The 25,079-nt window shown below is 37.6% G+C and overlaps 1 protein-coding gene across 1 annotated transcript in view; it reads right to left on the bottom strand.

Moving 5' to 3' along the window:
- The window catches only part of FCHO2 (FCH and mu domain containing endocytic adaptor 2), a 115,158-nt gene extending 90,910 nt beyond the window's left edge, over window positions 1-24,248 (bottom strand). Inside the window, exons 1-2 of the mRNA XM_082620477.1 lie at window positions 24,132-24,248; window positions 8,255-8,346 (exon numbers count right to left, since the gene is read on the bottom strand). Of these exons, the coding sequence (XP_082476603.1) occupies window positions 8,255-8,346; window positions 24,132-24,164 (125 nt within the window). The 5' untranslated portion in view covers window positions 24,165-24,248. The remainder of the gene's footprint in view (window positions 1-8,254; window positions 8,347-24,131) is intronic.
- Window positions 24,249-25,079: the final 831 nt, after the last annotated feature.

The raw sequence follows: 25,079 nt of genomic DNA on the forward strand, positions 1-25,079 counted from the left end.
CACAACTACCGAGCCTGCGCTCTAGAGCCTGCGAGCCACAACTACTGAGCCCACGCACTGCCAACTGCTGAAGCCTGCGCACCTAGAGCCCATGCTCCACAACAAGAGAAGCCACTGCAATGAGAAGCCTGCGCACTGCAATGAAGAGTAGCCCCCGCTTGCCGTAACTAGAGAAAGCCCGTGAGCGGCAACGAAGACCCAATGCAGCCAAAAATAAATAAATTTTTTAAAAAAATGATTTAAAAAAAAAAAAGTAGTGGTATGGAATAGACGAAACAAGCCTGGCCATGATTTGACAATGTTGAAGCTCAGTGATTGCAACGTGGAAGTTCATTATATTAAGTTCCTAACTTCTGAGTACATTTTATATATGTTTGAAAGTGTCCATAATAAAAAGTTTTAAAAATAAAGATAAAGATATGATCAAACTAACAAAAATTGAGAATTCATCACCAGAAAATCCACATTAAGGAATATTAAAAGATGTTTTTTAAAGAGAAGAAAAATGATCCAGGACAAAATATCAGAGAAAAAGTAAGTAATTTTAATAAATCTAAAAAATGACTATATACGGACTTGCCTGGTGGCACAGTGGTTAAGAATCCGCCTGCCAGTGCAGGGGACGTGGGTTTGATCCCTGCTCCGGGAAGATTCAACATGCTGCGGAGCAACTAAGCCCTTGCACCACAACTACTGAGCCTGTGCTCTAGAGCCCACAAGCCACAACCACTGAGCCTGTGTGCCACTGAAGCCCGTGTACCTAGAGCATGTGCTCCACAACAAGAGAAGCCACTGCAATGAGAAGGCTGCACACTGCAACAAAGAGTAGCCCCTGCTCACCACAACTAGAGAGAGCCCATGCAGAGCAATGAACATCCAACACAGCCAAAAAAAATTAATTAATTTTAAAAAGATCAACTAGGTTCTAGATATTAAAAATATTTTTTAATTACCATTAATTTTGTTAGATGGGTAATATTACTGTCTTCTAAGTCATTAGCTGTTAGAAATACATACATAGGGACTTCCCTGGTGGCACAGTGGTTAAGAATCCACCTGCCAATGCAGGGTACACAGGTTCGATCCCTGGTCCAGGAGGATCCCACAGGCCGCGGAGCAACGAAGCCCGTGCGCCACAACTACTGAGCCTGTGGTCTAGAGCCGAGCCACAACTACTGAGTCCACGCACTGCAACTACTGAAGCCCGTGCACCTAGAGTCCGTGCTCTGCAACAAGAGAAGCCCACGCACTGCAATGAAGAGTAGCTCCCACTTGCCGCAACTGGAGAAAGCCTGCGTGCAGCAACGAAGACCCAACACAGCCAAAAAAGAAAAAAAAAAAAAATTATCTGGCCTACAGACCTGTCCATAGGATCAAGCTGCACATTAAAAAAAAAAAAAAAAGAAACACATACATAAGTATCTATGGATGCAATAATTTGATGTCAGGGAACTGTTTCAAACAAGACTGTCAAAATACTAAAAACTGTTGAAACCATATTATAGTTCATTACTTAGTGGTTTGTAATACTTTCTCTATTTTTTTGGCTAAGTTTGAAATTTTTCAAATAAAAAGCTAAAGAAACACACAACAAAAATGGCATATAAGTGTATATTTCCACAATAAAAAGTGTTTTAAAAATAGAAAACTTTTAATTTCCAGAGTAAAAAGTTAAATACACACACACAAATGGCATATAAAGCATGTAAGTCAGGAGGTGGTAGTGTTCTCAGGTTCCTGCATCTTCAGGAAGATGATAAAAGTACCAATTATTATTAGAAATTAATACATCAAGGAAATATGTTATAATCTCTAGGATAACCACTAAAAGAATGAGGCTATTACTTCTAAGGTGATAGAAGAAAAAAAATTAATAGAATAAAAAAAACCTTTTTAAGGCCAAAAGGCAAGAAAGAGGAGGACAAAATATAAAACAAGTAGGATAAATAGAAAAAAAAATACTAAAGGGGTTAGCAAACTGCAGCACCATCAGCAAATCTAGCCAATTGTTTGTCTTCATAAATAAAGACTAGAATACATCCATGCTCATTTATTTACATGTTGGTTACAGCTGCTTTTGTACTAAAAGAACAGAGCTGAATAGTTGCAACAGAGACCAGACCACACACAAAGCCTTTACACAAAAAGTTTGACAACCTCTGACACAACAAAGTTGAAGCCAAATATATCTGCAAATATACTGTATGTAAAGGACTAAATGCTCCAATTAAAGAATAAAGATTGTGAAAATGGCTTTAAAAACAAGAGAGAAACATATCTACACCACAAGAACACAGCTAAGGAAAAAAATGCAAACACTATGCAAACACTAACCAAAAGCAAACAGATGACACTTTAATAACAACAAAGAAGACTTCAAGGCAAAAACACTGCTAGAGACATAAAAGGACACTGCATAATGAATGAAAAAAAAAAAGTTCAAATCACCTGAAGATGTCATAGTTCTAAATTTCTATCCATCTACTAACATGGCCCCAGATATATAAAGCAAAAATTAGCAGAACTACATGGATGAACATTCACAATCAATATGAAAGATTTTCAGAACAGCTCTTTCAGGAACTGATAAAATGAGCAGGATTAAAAAACAAAAACCAGTGAGGATATATTAGAATTAAACAACAGAATTCACAAACTTACCATAATAAATACATATAGAACTCAATACCCAACAAATACAAAATATTTTCAGGTACATAGAGATAGTTAGTAAACTGACTCTACCCTGGTTCATAAACAAAGTGTCAACAAATTTCAAAACACTGAAATCATACAGGTATGTTCTCTAATCACAATGCAATTAAGCTTGAAATTAACAGGAAGAATATACCTCTAAAAATCAACACATATTTGGAAATTAAGAAATGCACTTCTAAATAACCCACAGAGGCAAGAAAGAAAACACAATGAAACTTTAAAAATTTTAACAAAGTATAATGAAAATCCTATTTCTCAAAACTAGTGAAGTAGAACAAGAGCTATGCTTGAGAGAAATTTATAGACTTAAATGAATATGTCAGAAAAGAAAAAAAGTTGCAAATCATTAAGTTAAGCATCCATCCCCCAAAATTTAAAGAACAGAAAACTGAACATAAAGTGGAAGGAAATAAAGAAGTTAATGAAACAGAATATAAATATATAAAAAGAGACAAAGTCCATAATTGGTTCTTTGTACACACTATTAAAAACAACAAACATCAAATGAGACTGATCATGAAAAAAGGGAGAAGGCACAAATAACCAACATCAGGGGAAAAAAGTGGGATATCAGTACAGATCCTGTAGACATTTTTAAAAGTTCATTGAGGGGCTTCCCTGGTGGCACAGTGGTTGACAATCCGCCTGCCGATGCAGGGGACACAGGTTCGTGCCCCGGTCCGGGAAGATCCCACATGCCGCGGAGCGGCTGGGCCCGTGAGCCATGGCCGCTGAGCCTGCGCATCCGGAGCCTGTGCTCCGCAACGGGAGAGGCCACAACAGTGAGAGGCCCGCGTACCGCAAAAAACAAACAAACAAACAAAAAAAGTTCATTGAAGAATATTAAGAATAACTTTTTGCCAATAAATTTGAAAATTTACATGAGATAGGAAAACTCAGAAGAGCTGCAATATCTGAATAGTCCTGTAACTATTTAAAAAATTAAATATGTGATATAAAACCTTCCTACAAAGACAGTTTCAAGCCCAGATGGATTTACCAGCAAATTCTATAAAACACATAAGGAAGAAACTTTAATCTCCCACAAATTTTTCCAGAGAATACAAAAATAGGGTATACTCTCCAACCCCTTTTAATGAAGCCAACAAACCTTGATTAGTAAAATGTAAGAAGGATATTTAGAGAAAGGAAATTTTCAGGCCAATCTCACTGATAAATACAGATGCAAACATAAGAAATAAAATAGTAGCAAACTGTTCTACTAATGTATAAAATCAATAATACATCTCCACAAAGTTTGGTTTATACCAGGAAAGGGAAGTTAGTTTAACATTCAAAATTCAACGTAATTCAGACTAACAAAAAAGAAAGAAAACATCCATTCATGATTTTTTTAGAAAGGAAAATAAAAGCCTTACCAAAATAGTATGTAGAATTTCCATAATCTGATAAATAGCAGGGGAAAAACCAGAATAAATATTTAAGAGTGAAATGTGAGACTGGGAACAAGATAAGAATGCCTATCATCACCATTTCTATCCAGCATTACACTGGAGGTATTTGCCAGGGCAATAAGAAAAAGAAATAAAAGGTATAAAAAGGTATTAAAAAGAGAGAGATAAAACTGTCATTTTCACAAGATGATTGCACACACAGAAAATCCAAAAGAATGTACAGATAAATAAAATTACCAGAATAAACAAGAATCACCAGGCTGCTGTACGACATATAAAACTCAAATGCATTTACATAAATTTGTAACACATAACTGACAAACTGCTCTTATCTAGAATATATAAAGAATTCCTTCAATTTATTTTTTTAAAGGAAGAAAAAAACCAGAAAAATAGGCAAAAGATGAAGAGATACTTCATAAAAGAAAAGATGCAAATGGCCAATAAACATATGAAAGGATGTTCAATCTCATTATTCATCAGGGAAACACAAATTAAAACCACAATGAGAGGGCTTCCCTGGTGGCGCAGTGGTTGAGAGTCCGCCTGCCGATGCAGGGGACACGGGTTCGTGCCCCGGTCCGGGAGGATCCCACATGCCGCGGAGCGGCTGGGCCCGTGAGCCATGGCCGCTGAGCCTGCGCGTCCGGAGCCTGTGCTCCGCAGCGGGGGAGGCCACAGCAGTGAGAGGCCTGCGTACCGCAAATTTAAAAAAAAACCAAAAACAAAAACCCACAATGAGAGAGTACTACCTATCAGAATGGCTCAAATTAAAGGACAGACAAAACCAAGCGTTGCTGAGGACATGCAGCGACTGGAACTCTCCAACAGCTGTTGGTGTAAATTGGTACAACCACCTTGGAAAATTCTTTGGCATTAACTACTGGAGTTGAACATACACATGCTCTAAGACCTGGCAATTCTACTCCAGGGTAAATCACTAATCTAAATATGTGTATACTGAGACACGTGTGCAAGAATATTCAAAGTAGTATTACTTGTTAACAGTAAAAAAACTGGTAACATCCCAAATGTCTGTCAACACTAGTAGATAAATACATTTAGTAAATTTACATAATTTAATATTAAATAGCATTGTAAATAAATTATACTAAATTCAACACGAATCTCACAAAAGTGCTGAGTAACAGGAGTCAGAAAAAATATCTACTCTATGATTAAATTGATACACTCATTACAAAGTTCAAAAGATAGGTACAACTAACTTCCTTCAACAGATAAATAAATTAAAATATATCCATAAATGGAATATTACTCAATAACAAAAAAGAATGAATTACTGATACATGCAACAACATGGACCAATCTCAAAATAATTATACTGAGTGAAAGCACTGGACAACCAAGTATATCCTATATGATTCCATTTACATAAAATTCTAGAAAATGCAGACTAACCTAAGTGTCAAAAGCAGATAAGTAGTTGCTTATGGATGGGGGCGGACAGAAGGAAGGAATTACAAAGGAAAGATGAATATGTTCACTATCTTGATTGTGGTGATGGTCATGAGTGCATGCATATGTCAAAATGTATGAAATTGTATACTTTAAATATGTGCAGCATGTTGTGTGTCAATTACACCTCAATAAAGCTGTAGGGAGGGAAGAAAGAAAGGAGCAAAGGAGAAAGGGAGGAGAAATGAAGGGAGCATGGAAGTGGGGAGGAGAGGATGAGGATATGAGAGAAAGAAAGTCTGAATGACTAAGTTAAGAAGTTATTTAACCTTTCTGGGTCCCAATTTTCTTATCTATAAAACAGGACTTAAGAGTTTTGACAGTTTAATGAGATAATGTATGCAAAGTCCTTAGTGCATAGCATATGTTTATGTCTGTCTTTTCTTCCTTTCTTTATCATTCACTCCTTCAAGAAATATGAGTATCCAATTGTGCCAGGCTCTGTGCTAGGCACTGGATACAACAGAATATTGTATACTGTTCCCCTATAAGGAACAGAAACAATAACAAATAAAAATGAGTAATTACAACATTTTATAAATACTACAAAGAGATATATGATGTTGAGAGAGATTACAATAAGTGACTTTGACCTAGTCAGAGAGATTAGGAAAGGCATCCCTGGAGAAGTGAGCACACTGCTGACCTCTTAAGGTCAGCATGTACAAACAAGGACTAAGCATGTACAAAATCTGGACTGAAAAAAAGCCTGTCAATAAAATAGCCAATGTCTCTGGAGAGGAAAAAGGAGTCTGAATAAAGAGGAGTCTAGTGTGAGCTAAAGCTTGAAAGGCAATTTGGGGTCAGACCACACAGTTCTGTCTTAAGAGCAATAGGAAGCCTCTGAAATGGTTTAAACAAGGAGGAGTAACAAACTGATCTGTAGTTTGGGAAAAAAAAAAAAAAACACTCCAATTACAGTACAGAGAATAAGTTGCAGGAGAACAAGAATGAATGGAGATAGGCCAGTTAGGTGCTACTGCTGCAGTCCAGGCAACAATAATGATAGCTTGGATCAGGACAGTGATGTGAGAAATTCATTCTATCAAAAAGTCTTTACTGAGGGCCTACTAAGGGCCGAGCTCTATCCTAAGTGCAGGAGAATGAACAATAAGCAAAAAAGACAAAAAAAAGAAAATCCCTGACCTTGTGGGGTTTACAGTCTAGTGGAGAGAAACAGACAGACAAAAAAATAAGTAAAATATCACTTATATCTGGTGGTTGCTAAGTGCTATGAAGAAAAATAAAGTAGGGAAGGGGGAGTGAAAGGAGGTGTTGTCTCACTGCCCACAGAATCATTAAGGGGTCAGATTCTGAGCAAAGAAGGGATGACCCAGGAGTCCTGGACTTCTTAACTGACATAAATAGGGCGAAAAAGCATAATTACCACTGCTCTGTTGGTCTCAACGTAGATAATTATAGTAGTGATGTAAGTATTGGGGGAGAAGGAAGCTAGGGGATGTGCTGTGCCAGGAGATGCAGAGTTCTAGAGTCTCTCCTTTTACTCTTTCCAGTAATGAAAAATGAGCCAGTGAGGGACAACTTTATCCATAGCACTTAGGGCTTTATGGTCCCCCTTTTAACTCCAGTAGAAAGATGGAAGTCAAAGAGGATTTGTCTAACACGGAGTAGTTTGTTCCCCAATTCCTACCAGTTGACAAACTCCATGAAGCAGAAGCTGCCTCTTTATCCCCAAAATCCAGACAAGTGCCTAGCACAAAGCAGACATGGGATATATATTGCAAGAATAAATGAATGAAGTATTGTATCAAAAGGCAAAGTATCCCTATATTAGCAAGGTAAAGATTTTAAATGTGTTCACATAAAAATTACCAAGTGGGTCCAGCCACAAAATAGCCTTAATCAAATCAAATTATACTGATTTTATCATATATTAATGCATATATGTGGAATCTAGAAAAAACTGTACAGATGAACTGCTTTGCAAGGCAGAAATAGAGACATAGATGTAGAGAACAAACGTATGGACACCAAGGGGGGAAAGCAGGGTAGTGGTGGTGGGATGAATTGGGAGATTAGGACTGACATATATACACTAATATATATAAAATAATAACTAATAAGAACCTGCTGTATAAAAAAAAATAAAATGCAAAAAAAATTATACTGATTTTAATAGTTGTTAATTGACTATTATATTCTAAGAGTAATAAAAAATTATGTTTCTAAATTTGCACAATTTAAAAACATATACTTAGGACTTTTTAAAAATAAAAGTTATAATAATACATAATTAAACTACAAGTTCAGAAAAGTCTTTTCAAATTATTTTAATGTTTGTTTAGTGACATATTTGTTTAGAGAAATGGTAATATCTTATCCTACAAAATTCCTCAGTTTTTCTACTGTATCACCTTGCTAGCCTATTCAATGAAAAATATATAGATAATATTTTCAAGCAGTGATTTGCAAATCAGGAGTTTATCAATGCCACTGACAGCCACTATTTAGCCCTCAGTGTGTAGATGACAGAGAACCACTACTTTAAAGTATAACTATAGTGTACTTTTTAAAAGTGTAACTGATTACTTTTATCTAAATCCAACTAAAATTTTCTCAATTATTTATATTCTGAAATTTATCTTGATAATGAATTGTTAAATGACTTATTAAAAAATACATACCTTTCTCTTACAAAATCTGCTAGTTCTTTTGTCGATATCTGTCCATATTTCATATTATGGTAAAGGACATCAAAGCCACTATTTTTTTCCCCCTAAAATTTAAAAAGATTTTTAGTTTAACAAAGAGATCAAAATGACTTAAGAATAACTACCATGCAATTCTAATGCTCAAATGAGCTGTTTTTCCTTAATTTAACCATTGTTGCTCTAACTGTATAACTTTAAACTGTATCAAAGGAATACTATATGCTTTGATACAGTTTACAATATATTATATACACATATACACACATATACACACTCTATAATCACTCATAAAGATATATTAATGAAATTTTAATAAATAAATGCAACATAATTTAGGAAAGATAAACACGGACCTTTTAAAATACATTACCAAATCCCATGTCAATTCCTTTAACCTGCATTGAGGGATTCCTGATTATTTAACTCAGAGTCTGTACTTTAAAATAACCGAATCTTGACTTCTGAGTCAAGACAGAATTTACTAATAACATAAGCACTAAATACCACAAAACACTTTATAATCACTAATCTAAGTCTCTCAATAAACTTAAACAACTTGAGATGTGAGAAAGGAGATAAAATTTTAATAAAAGAGCAATAACAGTCATTGGCTAGTCCTCAACTAATGGGAAATTAACAGAACTAGACTACTACACAACCCTAGAAAATCCTAATGCCATTTAATCCAATATAAAGCTAAATTAGCAAGTCATAACAAAGAAAACATCAGAAATATCAATTTTATAGGTGAAATGAAAGACTATTTAGAAACTAAGCTCAATAACTCTTTTTGCAGTTAGCAGTTTTTATTTTTCTTCAATGACAATAATGAAGAATTGAATATATTTGTTGGAAATAGAAAGCAATGCCGTAAGCAAGTGTTATGCAAACTGAAACTTAATTTTCCACAGTCCACCAAAAACAGGAAACATATTATAGGAACTTCCCGCTAAGTTGAAGTGATCCCTAATAAACCTGTCAACTAATATAGCAAGTAATTAGACTGTTATACATACAATGAATTAAAACATCATATTTGTAATAAGATAATACAAATAATATCCCTAGCATTTTGAACATCCATTTCCATTTATCAAGAATATAAAATAGGGCTTCCCTGGCGGCGCAGTGGTTGAGAATCTGCCTGCCAATGCAAGGGACACGGGTTCGATCCCGGTTCCGGGAAGATCCCACATGCCATGGAGCAACTAAGCTCGTGTGCCACAACTACTGAGCCTGTGCTCTAGAGCCCGTGAGCCACAACTACTGAGCCTGCACACCACAGCTACTGAAGCCTGCGCGCCTAGAGCCCGTGCTCCACAAGGAGAGAAGCCACTGCAATGAGAAGCCCGTGCACCGCAACAAAGAGTAGCCCCCGCTCGCCGCAACTAGAGAAAGCCCACGTGCAGCAACGAAGACCCAACACAGCCAAAAATAAATAAATAAATAAATAAAATTTTTTAAAAAAGAATATAAAATAAAACTATAGTCTCCTATAAATCTAAACACATCCATTTGGCTTCTACAATTTTTCATGTTTAAAATAAAGAAAAAATCTGTGATCTAACTTTAGTTCTTTACTTTCTCTGGGTTTTTCATGCAAATTTATTCCAGTCAAAATAATATTCTCTGAAATAACCATTAACACTAGTCTATAGCAAGCAAAAATAACATCATCATGCAGATTAGTAAATTTATAGACAAAATAATCAAGGGCCTGAATCCTCCAAGGGATCTATTCCATTACTTGAATATAATAAAGAAACTACAAATAAACTATCCACCAACTCCCATAACATAGTCGTGAACCCTGAAAAAAACAAATCTGAAATCTAAAACTATAAAATCCAAAGTCTGGAGCTCTCAGTCCCCAAAGTTCTCCCCTGACAACTACCAGTTTTCATTTGCACATAACTCTAACAAGTCAGGTTACCTGGGTTCCCAATGTGTATTATGCATATTCATCATGCATATTCAAATTAGAAATGAGCTGGTACTGAAGGGCTATTCACACAAGCACACAGACTATTAGAAGAAATAATATTTACCATCTCTCTTTTTTTAAAGAAAACAAGAAAACTTGGAGATCATCTAGTAACTGGGGCAATAAGGTCCTGAGCATTTTGTTCCACTGTTACAGTACTGTAAACATTAACCAATCAAGGAAAGGTTAAAAAAAAAAAGTGGGGGGGGGGGGGAATTCCCTGGCGGTTCAGTGGTTAGGACTCCACGTTTCCACTGCAAGGGGCCCAGGCTGGATCCCTGGTTGGGGAACTAAGATCCCACAAGCCGTGCAACCACAGCCAAAAAACAAAGGTTAAATTACATTCAGAAATCTAGGTTCTTATTAAGAAGGTCTCAAAAAGTAAGCTCTTTATTTGGGAAGTTCAGATATGCAAATAGCATATTACGTGAAATTACCAATAGAGGAAATGAGATTTATTAATTTCTTTACCATTCAATATAATAATATTATTACAGTAACAGTAATATAATATATCCTAGGAAACAGTACTAGCTATTCCATCCCTCAGGTCTTCACTTGGAAAGAGAAGGAAAAATACCAATGAGGATGTGAAGCTGAAAAGGTCTGCTTCAAGAGGCACTAACGACTACACATAAACACGCTGCATGATTACAAATCCATGTGTCATTTCTTCTTATTTGGGTATTCATTCATTTACTGAGTTCTAAAAAATGTAATAAGCCTGATTGTAGGCAGTTTTCTTAATTTCATAAATCTATTAACACAAACATTTACTGATCATTAACTTTTTCTCTGGCACAAACTAAACAAAAATTGTAATACTTCAAATGGCTCTCTCTCTCTGCACATACATACACACACACACACACACACAGTCTCACACAAATATACATGTATCTTTAAAAAGAAAAAACTTCAAAGTCAAGTACCAACCAAGAACCCAGGCATATTGTCACCTTGTGAAAAACTTACTTTACAGCTTTTGATAAGAGATGACAGTGTATTAAATATACACATATCTATACATATGTGAAAAAATACAGTAGGAGACAAGAGCATTGGAGCTCAGATCTAGACCTATTTGGCTTCAGTGTCTTCACCTGAAAAAAAAACTGGAAATTCTGGGGAAATGGGGAAGACCACTCTTGAAACTGGCAATCGTAACTCATATTTCTGTCACCATTTGAGATTACCCAGTTTTTTTTAACTAAAAGTACCCCCATGTAGGTTCTATTAATTTTTTAATAGCCATCAATGTTTTTAGTCTAATTCAAAGACAAGTAAAATAACAGGAAATATTTCTGAATTACATACCCATTTTATCACGCTAGACCTTGAAGTGGATATGTTCCTATCATTTTTTTAAATTTAATTTTTATTTTATATTGGGGTATAGTTGATTTACAATGTTGTGTTCGTTTCAGGTGTAAAGAAAAGTCGTTCAGTTATACATATACCTATATCCATTCTTTTTCAGATTCTTTTCCCGTATAGATTATTAGAGAATACTGAGTAGAGTTCTCTGGGCTATACAGTAGGTCCCTGTTGATTATCTATTTTATATACAGTAGTGTGTGTATGTTAATCCCAACCTCCTAATTTATGCCCCCACACACACACCTTTCCCCTTTGGTAACCACAAGTTTATCATTTTCGACACAAAAATTTTTTTTTTCTTAACATATTCTGTTAACTCAAGCAAGTAGAACTTGCTTTTTCTTGGCTAACTAAAATACACAAATGTACAAGTAAGTTGACGACAGAGTTTTAATATCAAAAAGAATTACAGCTAAAGATGTTTTCTGGTCTTCAATATTTTACTAAAACTGTAAATGTGCACGCCCTTAAATCCAGCAATTCCACTTTTAGAAATCTATACCACAAAAACACACATACAAAGATAAATGTGGAAAAATATGCACTGCAGTACTGTTTATAACTGTGAGAAAACAGAACTCAAAAACATCCATTAGGGGCTTCCCTGGTGGCGCAGTGGTTGAGAGTCCGCCTGCCGATGCGGGGGACACGGGTTCGTGCCCCGATACGGGATGATTCCACATGCCGCGGAGCGGCTGGGCCCGTGAGCCATGGCCGCTGAGCCTGCGCGTGCGCAGCCTGTGCTCCGCAACGGAAGAGGCCACAACAGTGAGAGGCCCGCATACCGCAAAAACAAAAAAAAATCCATTAACATTACTGGTTAAACAAATGATAGTATACCCTACAATGAAATACATAAAGTGTTTTTTAATTGCAGTACATTTTAAAGTATTAATTTCTTAAATCTGCCCAGATATACATAATGTCAGTGAGAAAAAAAGGAAGTTGTAATTATTCATAAAAGCCAAAAATAACCTAATGTTGGGAGCAAACTAAATGTCCCAAACTGATGAATGGAGAAACAAAATGAGGTAGATCCACACAATGGAATACAAATCAGCAATAAACAGGAAAAAACACTGACACATATGACTTTATGGATTAACCTCATAAAAACTTTACTAAATGAAAGAAGCCAGACACAAGAGACCGTATATTGTATGATTCCATTTATATGAAATATTCAGAATAGGCACATCTATAGAGAAAGAAAGTGGATTAGTGGCCACCTAGAGCTGAGGGTAGAAAAGAGCATTAACTGTCAATGGGCATGAGGGATCTAATTATTGGGAGGATGATCATGTTCTAAAATTAATGATGGCTACACCACTCAGTAAAGTTACTAAAAATCAACGAATTGTACACTTAAATTGGGTAGATTTTATGATATGTAAAATGTGCTTCCATAAATTTTGTTTTAAAGCATGGTATGAAACAGTATACATAAAATTTCATTTCCATTGAAAAAATAACAGGTTGCATATATGCATACAAACAGAATCTGAAGGCATATACAGCAAACTATTAACAGCAAATTATTTCTGGAAAATGGAATAATGAGCATAGGTTAACTTTCTAATAAAAAAAATAATAAACAGGTCAAGTCCTCAATACAGGAGTAACAGAGCTAAAAGCTATACTGACAAGCAGCTGTAAAATGCGATTTTCTCCCAAGTACACTACAATTGATATAAAATCTTGATTATCAACGGCCAATATTTTTTCTTCTTCTGATCAAATTTTTATTCTTTTTAATAACAATTTTATTGAGATATAATTCACACACCACATAATTTGGCCATGTAAAGTGTACAATGCAAAAAATGTTAGTATATTTACAGACTGGTGCCACCATCACTGCAATCAATTTTAGAACACCAAAAAGAAATCTAAACCTGAATAGCTAGATTTTTAAGAGTAAGTATTTACTCATCAGTGATGAGCTTATTTTCAGCTAGCTTATTCATTAATCAACATGTAAGAAATTACGTATGTCCACAAAAATATCAGTACACTAATGTTTATAGCAGCATTACTCATAATAAAGGTGAAAACAACCCAAATGTCCATCAACTAACACATGGATAAGCAATGTGATATACCCATGCCCTGGAATTTATTCAGCCATAAAAGAAATGAAACATTTGGGTTCGAGCCTGGTCCAGGAAGATCTCACATGCCACGGAGCAACTAAGCCTATGCGCCACAACTACTGAGACTGCGCTCTAGAGCCCGCGTGCCACAACTACTGAAGCCCGCGTGCCTAGAGCCCGTGCTCCGCAACAAGAGAAACCACCGCAATGAGAAGCCAGCGCACCACAACGAAGAGTAGCCCCTGCTCACCGCAACTAGAGAAAGCCCGCGCGCAGCAATGAAGAACCAACGCAGCCAAAAATAAAATAAAATAAATTTATAAAAAAGAAAAAAAATGAAATATTGATACATGCTATAATATTGATGAACCCTGAAAACATTACGCTAAGAGAAAGAAGCCAGTCACAAAAGACCACATACTATATGATTCCCCTCCTATTCAAGTCCAGAATAGAGAAATCTATAGAAACAGAAAGTAGATTACTGTATTGCTTGAGGTGGGGTGAAGGTGAGACATGGGGTGATAAAAGGTACGGGATTTCTTTTTGAGGTAATGAAAATTTTTGAGGTAATTTAAGACTGTGATGATGGTTTGCACGTATCTGTGAACATTACCAAAACCACTAAACTATACACTTTAAATGATGAACTGTATGGTTCACAAAATATATTTCAATAAAGTTGTCAAAAAAGTTAAATAAATAATACTTTATCCTTTTTAATCAATAAATTCTAGCAGGGAAATTTTCAGTATTAACTGACAAAAACAGCTACTAACACCATTGCTGACCCAAGGAGGACAATTACAATGAAGGTTTACGCCAAGACAGGATCTTTTCTCTGCCAATCTCAATGCACTTTGCAAAGAGGTAGCATTTCCATAGAAAGTTTCCCGAATGTGACTTGAGCTAAATAAAATCTTGTTATAACCCAATATAAACAGGTGTAAAAGTCTTTTTAATAATTCCTAATATAAAGTGGAAAAAAAAAGCTTATCATCCTTTAAAGATGGAAATACAGAATCATACAGGTCCTTTAAGAGAACACAAACTTAGTACCTATTGTGTCCCCTAAATACTCTAATTGAAGTAAGATGACTGCAATTAACATTTTGATGTATATCAGTCTAGATTCCTTTTTGCATACATATAGAAATGTTACTGCTTAATATGAAAATGAGATCATGTTATGCATATTGTTTTGCATCTAAATTATCAATTAAAGTGAAATTTATCTGAAAAGATAACTAAGTTATAAGTAAGGTCACCAAGTCACTAATAATGTACAGATTTTTTTTCTGGTCTAATACAGAGTCTACAAGTGAGATACCCTTGAAATTTCAAGTTAAAAAGTTTAAGTCATCAAATCTATTTTGGTAACTCAAAACATCTTTTTCTGGTTGATCTTATAACTTTATACTTTAAAAAAATTTTAATAGACATAAAATACAATCAAAATACAAAATATTTCCACTTGAAGAAAAAAATGCACTCCTCTATTAACAATGCTATGAAATTCCTATTTTAATGAAAATGGAACTGTTAAACATATCTGGGTTTTAGAGATCCACGGAAAGTAATAGTGTAAAAGCACAAAGCTATAGATTTTAATTAAGGCTTTGAAACTTCTCCTTCAAAGAACTTTCAAGGGCAACAGTAAATCCAACACTAAAATTAAAAACATGGAAATTCTTCACTTTTGATAAGTCCGAGAACTAGAAAAATAGGCAAAAGATTAAGTGTGTACACTGTATAATCAGGCTATTCATTAAAACGTTAATTTTACCTCGTTTCCTTTTTAATCAAAAACAAATTTTTTTGGAAGGTGAAAAGAAGGGTCAGGAGGTACTATCATGTGAACAGCAGTAACATGCCTAAGCTTCCTCTCAACTCTAAACTGCCTCAAACATAAATAAATAAATATCATCATTTCCTACCTCTCTACATTTTCCTTTTACTCTAGCTCTTACTAACATTTATTAGGTAACCTTGGACAAGTCGCTGTAAAATATACCATTAATGTGTGTTTGATGTAATCTCACTTTATCCTGCCTTCTCTGAAAAACATGATGAAACATTTAACTAATTCTGGAGATATTTTTTTGCTTTGAAGAATGGCCCCTCTAGTGAAGAATCTTCTAGACATTTTTGATAGGAATTCAACAAATATGCAATGACAGCCCTCCAGGTCTATTTCTACCTTGAAAACTGCTAGGAAGAAAAGAATAAAATACATGCACACAGTTTTTCTACAGGCAAACAGGACATTCAACCACAAGTTATAATCTCTTCTAATCAATGTTCTATTTATGTATTAAAATTTTCACACAAGATCACTAAAACTATTCTTCAGAGCTCTTGGCAAGATATTGCTAAAGCAGAAAACAGTGATTAAAACATAGAATGAACATTGCTCACCAGTCAGAACAAAAGTTCCTCAAACACATCTGTTGACTGAGTGAAGGAAACAAATCTTATTACTTAAAAAAAATCATTTTCTCACCCCTCAAATACTCCTCCCTAATCTTTTAAATTACAACTCAGCTCTTCCAATTAGTTAAACCCTTCAAGCCATCTAAAAAGATACCATATAGGGCTTCCCTGGTGGTGCAGTGGTTGAGAGTCCGCCTGCCGATGCAGGGGACGCGGGTTCGTGCCCCGGTGCGGGAAGATCCCACATGCCGTGGAGCGGCTGGGCCCGTGGGCCATGGCCGCTGAGCCTGCGCGTCCGGAGCCTGTGCTCCGCAATGGGAGAGGCCACAGCGGTGAGAGGCCCACGTACCGCAAAAAAAAAAAAAAAAAGATACCATATAGACACAACAAAAATAGCAGAAGCAAATAGTTTTGAGCTAATTTTTTAATTCTTTTATCTTGCAAATTTTCTGTAATATTCTATAAATAAATGTAGTTTTCATTACTTTCAAAATGAAAAATAAAATAAAACAATTTCAGCTTTCTCAAAAACTTTTCAATCTATGCTTGGAAAGACACACAAGGCTACTTTCTTAGTCTGACATTCTGTTCATGTTAACACTTAAATCTCCAGTCCTCATAATTCATAAATGGAAAAAACCAAAAACTGCAAGTAACCTAAATGTCCAAAAGGGGAATGCTATAAAAAAATTACATCTTATCCATTCCATGAAACCTATACTGAAAATATTTTCAAAGAATACTTAATCACATGAAAAAAATGCTTTGATGTTAATATCATTTGAAATTACCAAGATACAGAACTATATAGTAGAACCTGTTTTGAATTTTATATTTCCAAAGAAAATCTTAGAGGACAGAGTAAAAGGCTTTAGGTAATTTTTATTTTCTTATGTGTTTTAACTATCACATAATAAGTTATAAATAAAAAAGAAAAACATCTTCACTGGCTGTTATTTCAACCAACTAAAAACTAACACTTCTTATTTACGGCCCCAGCACCACCAATTTGCTTTACTTACATTATACCTTCCTATCTTTTCCCTAAAGTCAAGCAAACATGCTTGTCATATCTTCCATAATTTTACTCCTGCAATTCCACTAAGGAGCATGTGCATGATGGAAATGAGGGAATTGTGTACCTCAACTTCAGCACACAGTTCACTAATCACTTCCCAATTTAATCCTCTCTGCCTCTGGCCATTCCAGCAACATTCTCTAGCCTCTTTACCAGTAGAAAGACAGCTAGCTGACCCTTGAGCAACATAGGTTTGAACTGCGCAGGTCCACTTACATGTGGATTTTTTTAAACAGTAAATACTACAGTACTACTTGAATCCGCGGATGTGGAATCGTGGTTACGGGGGAACCATGGATAGGAAGGGCCAACTATAATAACTATAAGTTATACTCTGATCTTCAACTGCACAGGGGTCAGCACCCCTAACCCTCACATTGTTCAAGGGTCAACTGTAATTACAGGTCTCCATTACTGTTTTGCTTTCGTTTTCCCTCACATCTGACCAATTTTTGCTTATCTCTCTGGACCAGATTCCTACTAAAATTCTTCCAATTCAAATATCTTTTCATTTTTCCACACTAGATAAATTGAAAGCCAAGCCTTTACTCCTTTTTTCTGTATGTCTCCATGCCATTATATTTATATACAGACTTCTTAGGGTGCTTCTGTTAATTGTTCGAGAATTATAAAATCAAGATGTGGATAATCTCAGGAGATATCCCAAGACTCAAAAAATTACTTCCAAAATATATGTGTGTATGTGTGTATAAAATATGTATTTCCAAAGGGCTTATGGTAATCAAAAGTGCAGGATGACACAAAGCATACTCTTCTCCCATGCGTTTGCCAAAATAATTTCAGTAGTTCTGAAAGGATTTGAACCTTTAGGATTTAGTCTGTAGGGCTGGAAAAGAACCCAGACAGCAAATTTTTATCACTCCATATCAGTCCTCTAAAATCCTTCCCCTAAATTAAACTTATGCACACTAAATCAGCACCAATTTCTCAATTTCAATGATTAAGGCAAAAACAAACAAACAAAAACACCCTTCCACCGCCCCCCCCCCCAAAAAAACCTAACGGCCTGACAATAATATTTAGTTCCATCTAAAATACTATAATTTGGGGCTTCCCTGGTGGCGCAGTGGTTAAGAATCCACCTGTCAATGCAGGGGACACAGGTTCAAGCCCTGGTCTGGGAAGATCCCATATGCCGCGGAGCAACTAAGCCCGTGTGCCACAACTACTGAGCCTGCGCTCTAGAGCTTGCGAGCCACAACTACTGAGCCCACGAGCCACAACTACTGAAGCCCGCGTGCCTGGAGCCCGTGCTCCGCAACAAGAGAAGCCACCGCAATGAGAAGCCTGCGCGCCGCAACGAATAGTAGCCCCCGCTCGCCACAACTAGAGAAAGCCTGCGCGCAGCAACGAAGACCCAACGCAGCCAAAAATAAAATTTTAAAATAATAAAAGTAAATTAAATAAAATACTATAGTTTTATAATATCTACCTGTCAAGTCTATTTGAACCAAGTTAGATGAATCTGTAGTTTGAATTTTCATAGCTTATTGCAGTTGAAAATAGTTTGGGCATGGCTAACTGGCTAACAGTTATACAATAACACATTTTAACATGTATGTTATTTGCTTGTACATACAGAGGTTATTTCTGGAAAGCTACATAAGAAATTGGTAACAGTGATTACCTTTTCAGAGATCTTGGTGGGTGGATAAAAGGGAGATTTTATACTACATTCCCTTTTGTACCTTTTAAATACTAAACCACGTAAATTTTGCAAATTTGTTAATTACTGTATATATGTAAATATACAAACCTACACACTTTAAAATCTTCAGTATATCATCTGATGGGATCAGATCCTAAGCAGGTACCCCAAACTACAATATTTGGAAATTTCAAGTAATAAAAAGTCTATATTCTGGGTTTCTATGGTCGCCTCAACTAATTTTTTAAAGATGTATATTTTAAAATTTTCATATGGATAAATAACCCCAAAGAATATGTGTGGGGGGGGCGCTGTTAGTCTCTCATGTAGGATACTAAATTTTGACTAAATAACCAAGCAAAAATATAATAACGTTTTGCATTCCAAAGTCCTATTAATAGCAACTCCAGATTTTTAAAAACATTTTAATCCTCCCAGTTTATCTATGTAATGACAGATCAAATTTTGGATATACAGTATTATGCCTCTTACATAAGGGACTTGGGCATCATGTAGATTTTGGTATTGGTCCTGGAACCAATCTCCCAAGGATACCAAGAGAGAACTGTATAACCTAGTGCTCTGAATTTATTTAGAAGTAAAGCATGACAATACCAGTGAAATCAATAGATAAATGGTATGAGACTTCTGTACTGGTTAATCAGGAAAAAAAAAATTTTTTTTAAGAAATAAGGAAAAATTCAGAACAAAAATACCGAAGATAATTGTTATTCATTCATTCTTGATGTGCTGAATGGAGATCTTTGGAAAAAGTCACCTAACTAAAAATGTCACTTCATTACAATGTGATGTATGCTAAAGAATACCTGGTGTCTTTGGGGAAATACTTTATATCTTATATAGATTGGGATTACTATGTAAAGTGAAGTTTATAAGGTGTTTAAATCAGGTATGCTGTGCTCTCTTGTTTTTTCCCCTTAAGTAATTATCGCTATGAAATCCATTCCTTAAAAAAAACTTTTTAACTCTTGAATTAAATAATTTGGACTTATATAAAAATATATAAGGCCATTTTAATCACTATACTGTAAGACTGACATATATAATCAAGAGTATTATAAACTAGTACTTGACTCTTTAAGAAGCAGCAGATGGAGAAACTTCTTCAGTGCAATATTTGTCAATACCTTTTTGAAGTTAAATAATCTTTTGAAGGACTGTTTTTATATATTAAAGGTAACTGTGGATTTCTGTCATCAACATTATTTTTGCTGTCCAATTTTAATAGAAAGAAAAACATTTTCAACTTGATTATCTTTGTGACACTATACTTTGTGGCAAAAACTGACTTATCAGCAACAAAACACCTGCTGTGTAGGAAGTTTGGGATATTTTTATTCTTCAAAGTATCATATTAGGTAAAGGAATTTGTAATGTAGCATATAGTTTTATTTTAAGAAAAACTATAAAGAAATAGGCAGGATGTGCTGCTTTCAAAAGAACTTGAAGAGAGTTTGAATGATTCAAATTTTCCTCTAACAAAATGCCACAACAAGAAAATCTGTCTTTTTATATGTAGGGAAAAAAACAATTAACAGCTTGTTTGGTTAGAAACCTAAAACTTTATGGTTCCCCTTACCTCACTTTGACAAGTTTTATTTTGTTTTGACAGTGCCACTTTAAACATTAGGGGAGAAAAGTGAAATTAATATTACAAATTCTCTATTTTAAGAAATTTTTTATAAATGATTCAGAAATAGGTAAATTTTTAAGTTGTCTTAAATAGATAGCTAACAAATTCTGATAAGTTATTTAGTTCCCAGGGTTTCCTAATTCATTTAGCCCTCCTTTGGAGCTTTTTAAGATCCAATTTAGAGCTTTCACCACCAACCAGGAAGTAAAATAAAATGCAGTATATTTTAACTATTTGTACTCAATATTGGAAGTGAAGGCAAACACTAAAACACAAACTAGACTTGGGATTCTCTCTAGATTTCAGATAACCAAATTTATTTCCATGCCTCTACTAAGAGGGAAAACAAAGGGCACACAAAAACCTGCAAAAAATGTTCATAAAGCATTATTCATAAAATAGCCAAAACATAAAAAAAGGCTATGTTCAAAACTCAATGAACACAAAAGATAACCTTAAAATGTTAATATGCAATTTTGAATTAAGTTAGCAAACTTCAAAAACACATTCATGCATCCAAAAATACAAAACAGGACTTCCCTGGTGGTGCAGTGGTTAAGAATCCACCTGCCAATGCAGGCGACATGGGTTCAAGCCCTGGTCCTGGAAGATCCCACGTGCCACGGAGCACCTAAGCTCGTGTGCCACAACTACTGAGCCTGCGCCCTAGAGCCTGTGAGCCACAACTACGGAGCCCACGTGCCACAACTACTGAAGCCTAGAGCCTGCGCACTGCAACAAAGAGTAGCCCCCACGCAACTAGAGAAAGCCCGCGTGCAGCAACCAAGACCTAACACAGCCATAAATTAATTAATTAAAAAAATACAAAACATTATAACAACGCCAAATTTTAAGTAATCCTTATAGAGGTTTTACAAATTGCCATTGTAAAACCTGAAGTCTAAAATCAATAGGCTAAATCTAAAATTCATATGGAAAATCAAGGGACCCAGGGGAGTCAAAATAATCTCTGAAAAAGAAGAACAAAGTTGGAGCACTTGCACTTCCCCACCCCAAACTTACTACAAAGCTACAGTAATCGAAAGTGTGGTATTAGCATAAGGACAGATGATGGGATACCAATGAAAATCCGGAAATAAACTCATACGTCTATCGTCAACTGATTTTTGAAAAGAGTGCCAAGACTATCCAATGGAAAAAGAAGAGCCTTTTCAACAAATAGTGCTGGGACAACTAGACCCACATGCAAAAAATGAAGCTGTACCTCTTCCAGCACCGTACACAAAAATTAACTTCAAATGGATCATAAGCCTAAATGTAAGAACTAAAACTACATATAAAATCCATAGAAGTAAACCTTTGTAATCCTGGGTTAGGAAAGACTTCTTAGACATGACAACAAAAGCATACGTGATAACAGAAAAATTAGACAAATTGGACTTCATCAAAATTAAAAACTTCTGTGCTTCAAAGAATACCATCAAAAGAGTGAAAAAGACAACCCACAGAATGGGAGAAAATACTTATAAAATCATGTATTGTAAATCAAAACCACAATGAGATATTACTTCACACCCAACCACTACAATAAAAAAGGTAACAATAAGTGTTGTCCAGCACGTGGAAAAACTGGAAACCTCAGACATTGCTAGTGGGATTGTAAAATGGTGCAACCACTTTGGAAAATGTTTGGCCCTTCCTCAAAATGTTCAACAGAGAGTTACCACATGACCCAGCAATTCCATTCCCAGAAGAAGTTAAGACATATATCCACAGAAAAACTTGTACGGAAATGTTCATAGCAGCATTATTCATAATAGCCAAAAAGCACAACCAACCAAATGTCTACCACTGATGTATGGATAAATACAATGTGAGATAGATAGATAGAGAGAGAGACACCCACACGCCCACACAATGCAATAGAACACTATTTGGCCATAAAATGGAAATAAGTACTGCATGCTACACCCTGGGTGAACCTTGGAAACATGCTAAGTGAAAGAAGCCAGTCACAAAGGACCACATGTATGAACCCATTTATATGATTATGTCCAGAACAGACAAATCTACACAGGCAGAAATCTATAGATTAGTTGCCTAGGACTGAGGCAAAAAGGAAATGTAGAGTGACTGCTAATGAACACTGGTATTCTTCCTGAGATGATGAAATTGTTCTAAAAGAGTAGTGACATTTGCAGAATTCTATGAACAGACGAAAAATCCTTGAATTGTTAACTTAAATGGGTCTATTATACGGCAGGTGAATTGTACCTCAATAAATCTGTTTTTTTTAAAAAGGAAAAAAAGGGCTTCCCTGGTGGCGCAGTGGTTGAGAGTCCGCCTGCCGATGCAGGGGACGCGGGTTCGTGCCCCGGTCCGGGAAGATCCCACATGCCGCAGAGCGGCTGGGCCCGTGCGCCATGGCCGCTGAGCCTGCGCGTCCGGAGCCTGTGCTCCGCAACGGGAGAGGCCACAACAGTGAGAGGCCCGCGTACCGCAAAAAAAAAAAAAAAAAAAAAAAAAAACACCCTAACGTCTAGTATTTATGTCGATTGTGGAAAACAAGGTACATTCAAAACAAATAACTATGAACTGATTTCATTACTAAGCAAGACCATGCTTGAAACACTCAGAAATTAAGAACTTAAGACATACCTTATTCACTTTAAGAGTACCACTTTAAATATTTCCACGTCTTAACTAAAATGGAATTGTGGCACTCGCAACTGTCAAGCCATAAAATGGGATTCCTGAGATACCTGAGTACACATACTACTTTCCTGTACATGGCTGAACTGTGCTTCCCATTACAGCAAACAATAACTGCAGAAAAACACTCCACAGGGAGACTGGGAACTCATTCTCAGAGAACCACCTAACGCTAATACCGAGTTAAAAGGAGGGTGTGGAAAGAATGAGGAAGGGGAAGGAGAACGGGGAAGAGAGAGACGTATCGGCGCATTTAAGCCCAAGGAATCCAGTTCCATTAAATTCAACTTTTATACGCTTTGTGAACAGGCCCAGAGGCAAAGTCCTGGGCGCAGACCAACGAGCCGAGCTGCGAGGCCGAGAGGAAGTGCTGATCCAGCCCAAGCCCGCCCGGGAATTTGTGGGGAAATGGTGGGGGGCCAAAGGGCTAAGATGGGGGCCTGCGAAGCGGGAATGAGGGGAGCCCCTCCGCCCGGCTCCAGCCCGCGCTCGCCGGCAGCACGCAGCTGGGGGCGGCCGCGCCGCGGGCCCGTCGTCCGCGTCCGAGCCGCGGAGCGCGCCCGGCGCCCGGAGTCTCCGGCGGGGCCGGGTGCCGTCTCCCGCCCCATCCGGCGCTTTGTCCCAGCGCGGGCGGCGGGCGGCCCCTCGGCGTCCCCACCGCGGGCTGAGGGGCCGAGCTGACAGCCCCCGCCCCCCGCTAGGGCGGCAAGCCAGCGAATCGCCCGACGGGTTTCATCCAGGCGGGACGCAGCAGGCGGCGGTCGGAGGACGCCGGCCCTGCCCGTGGAGCCGCCGCCGCCGCCGCCCGAAGCGCACGCAGGCCGAGGTCAGGCGCAGAAACCCTCGGACTCCGAAACCCACACAATGTCCAAAATCCTTCTCTTACCCAAAAATTCTCAACGAAATGCGCCATGACCATCCTGCCGCCGCCGCGCTGGGTTCCGCGTCCGCGCCCTCCCGCCGCTCCGTAAACACTGGCCCGGCCCCCACGGCGCCCCCGCCTTTCGCCGCCGCGGCTACCGCCGCTGCCGCCGCCGCCGCCGCCGCCGCCGCCTTCTTCCCGGAGGCCGGCCCGCACCCTCCAGGACGCATGCGCCACCTAGCGGCCGCCGCTGCGGAGCGAACACTCAAACGCCTAGGCTGGCTTGCGCATGCGCCTCGGGCCCCGTTGCCGGGTCTTAGTCCGCTCCTTCCCGCTCCAGCCCGGGCAAGTCTGAGAAAGAGTATTTTCTTGGGAACGGTGGAGAACCCGGTACCGGAGCAGGCACCCGGGAGACTGTTCGCGCCCTTCGCGGTGCGATGGGTACTGGCTCAGGGACGGAGCGAAGAGAGGGGCCGGCCAGGAACAGTGGAACCCACAGCCAGTCTGCCCTCTCTCTTCCTCCTCTCAGGACTCGCTTCCTAAGCTTTCGAGTATCTCGAAGGTTCCCAAGTCGGTGCAAGCTGGAATGGGGGAAACTTGGCCTCTGGCCAACAGGAGGAGACGCTGAGAAATGGTCAACAGGGTGCCTTTCCTTGATAGGGAATTAAGAACCAAAACAAAACTTTCCGAGGCCGGAAAAGGAGGAAACGCCCTGTCGCCTGAGAGCCCTGGGAGCTGCGCGAGACCCAAGCACCAAGTCCTCGGCCGAGGCCGCTGACCTCTAGCACGCCCGGAGCAAACCAGCCGGGACTGCCGACAGCAGGAACGTGACCCGAAACCAACGAATTTCCCTAACTCAGCCAGTTTTGCCTTTTTGTTGTTGTTGTAAAGTCTCTTGCAGGACTTGTTCATATAAATCCATGGTTCTCCTAGCAACTTGTACATTTTGGAAAAAGAAACAAGTTCAAACAC

Source organism: Mesoplodon mirus, assembly GCF_964341445.2.
Source record: "Mesoplodon mirus genome assembly, chromosome: 5".
Taxonomy (NCBI): Eukaryota; Metazoa; Chordata; class Mammalia; order Artiodactyla; family Ziphiidae; genus Mesoplodon; species Mesoplodon mirus.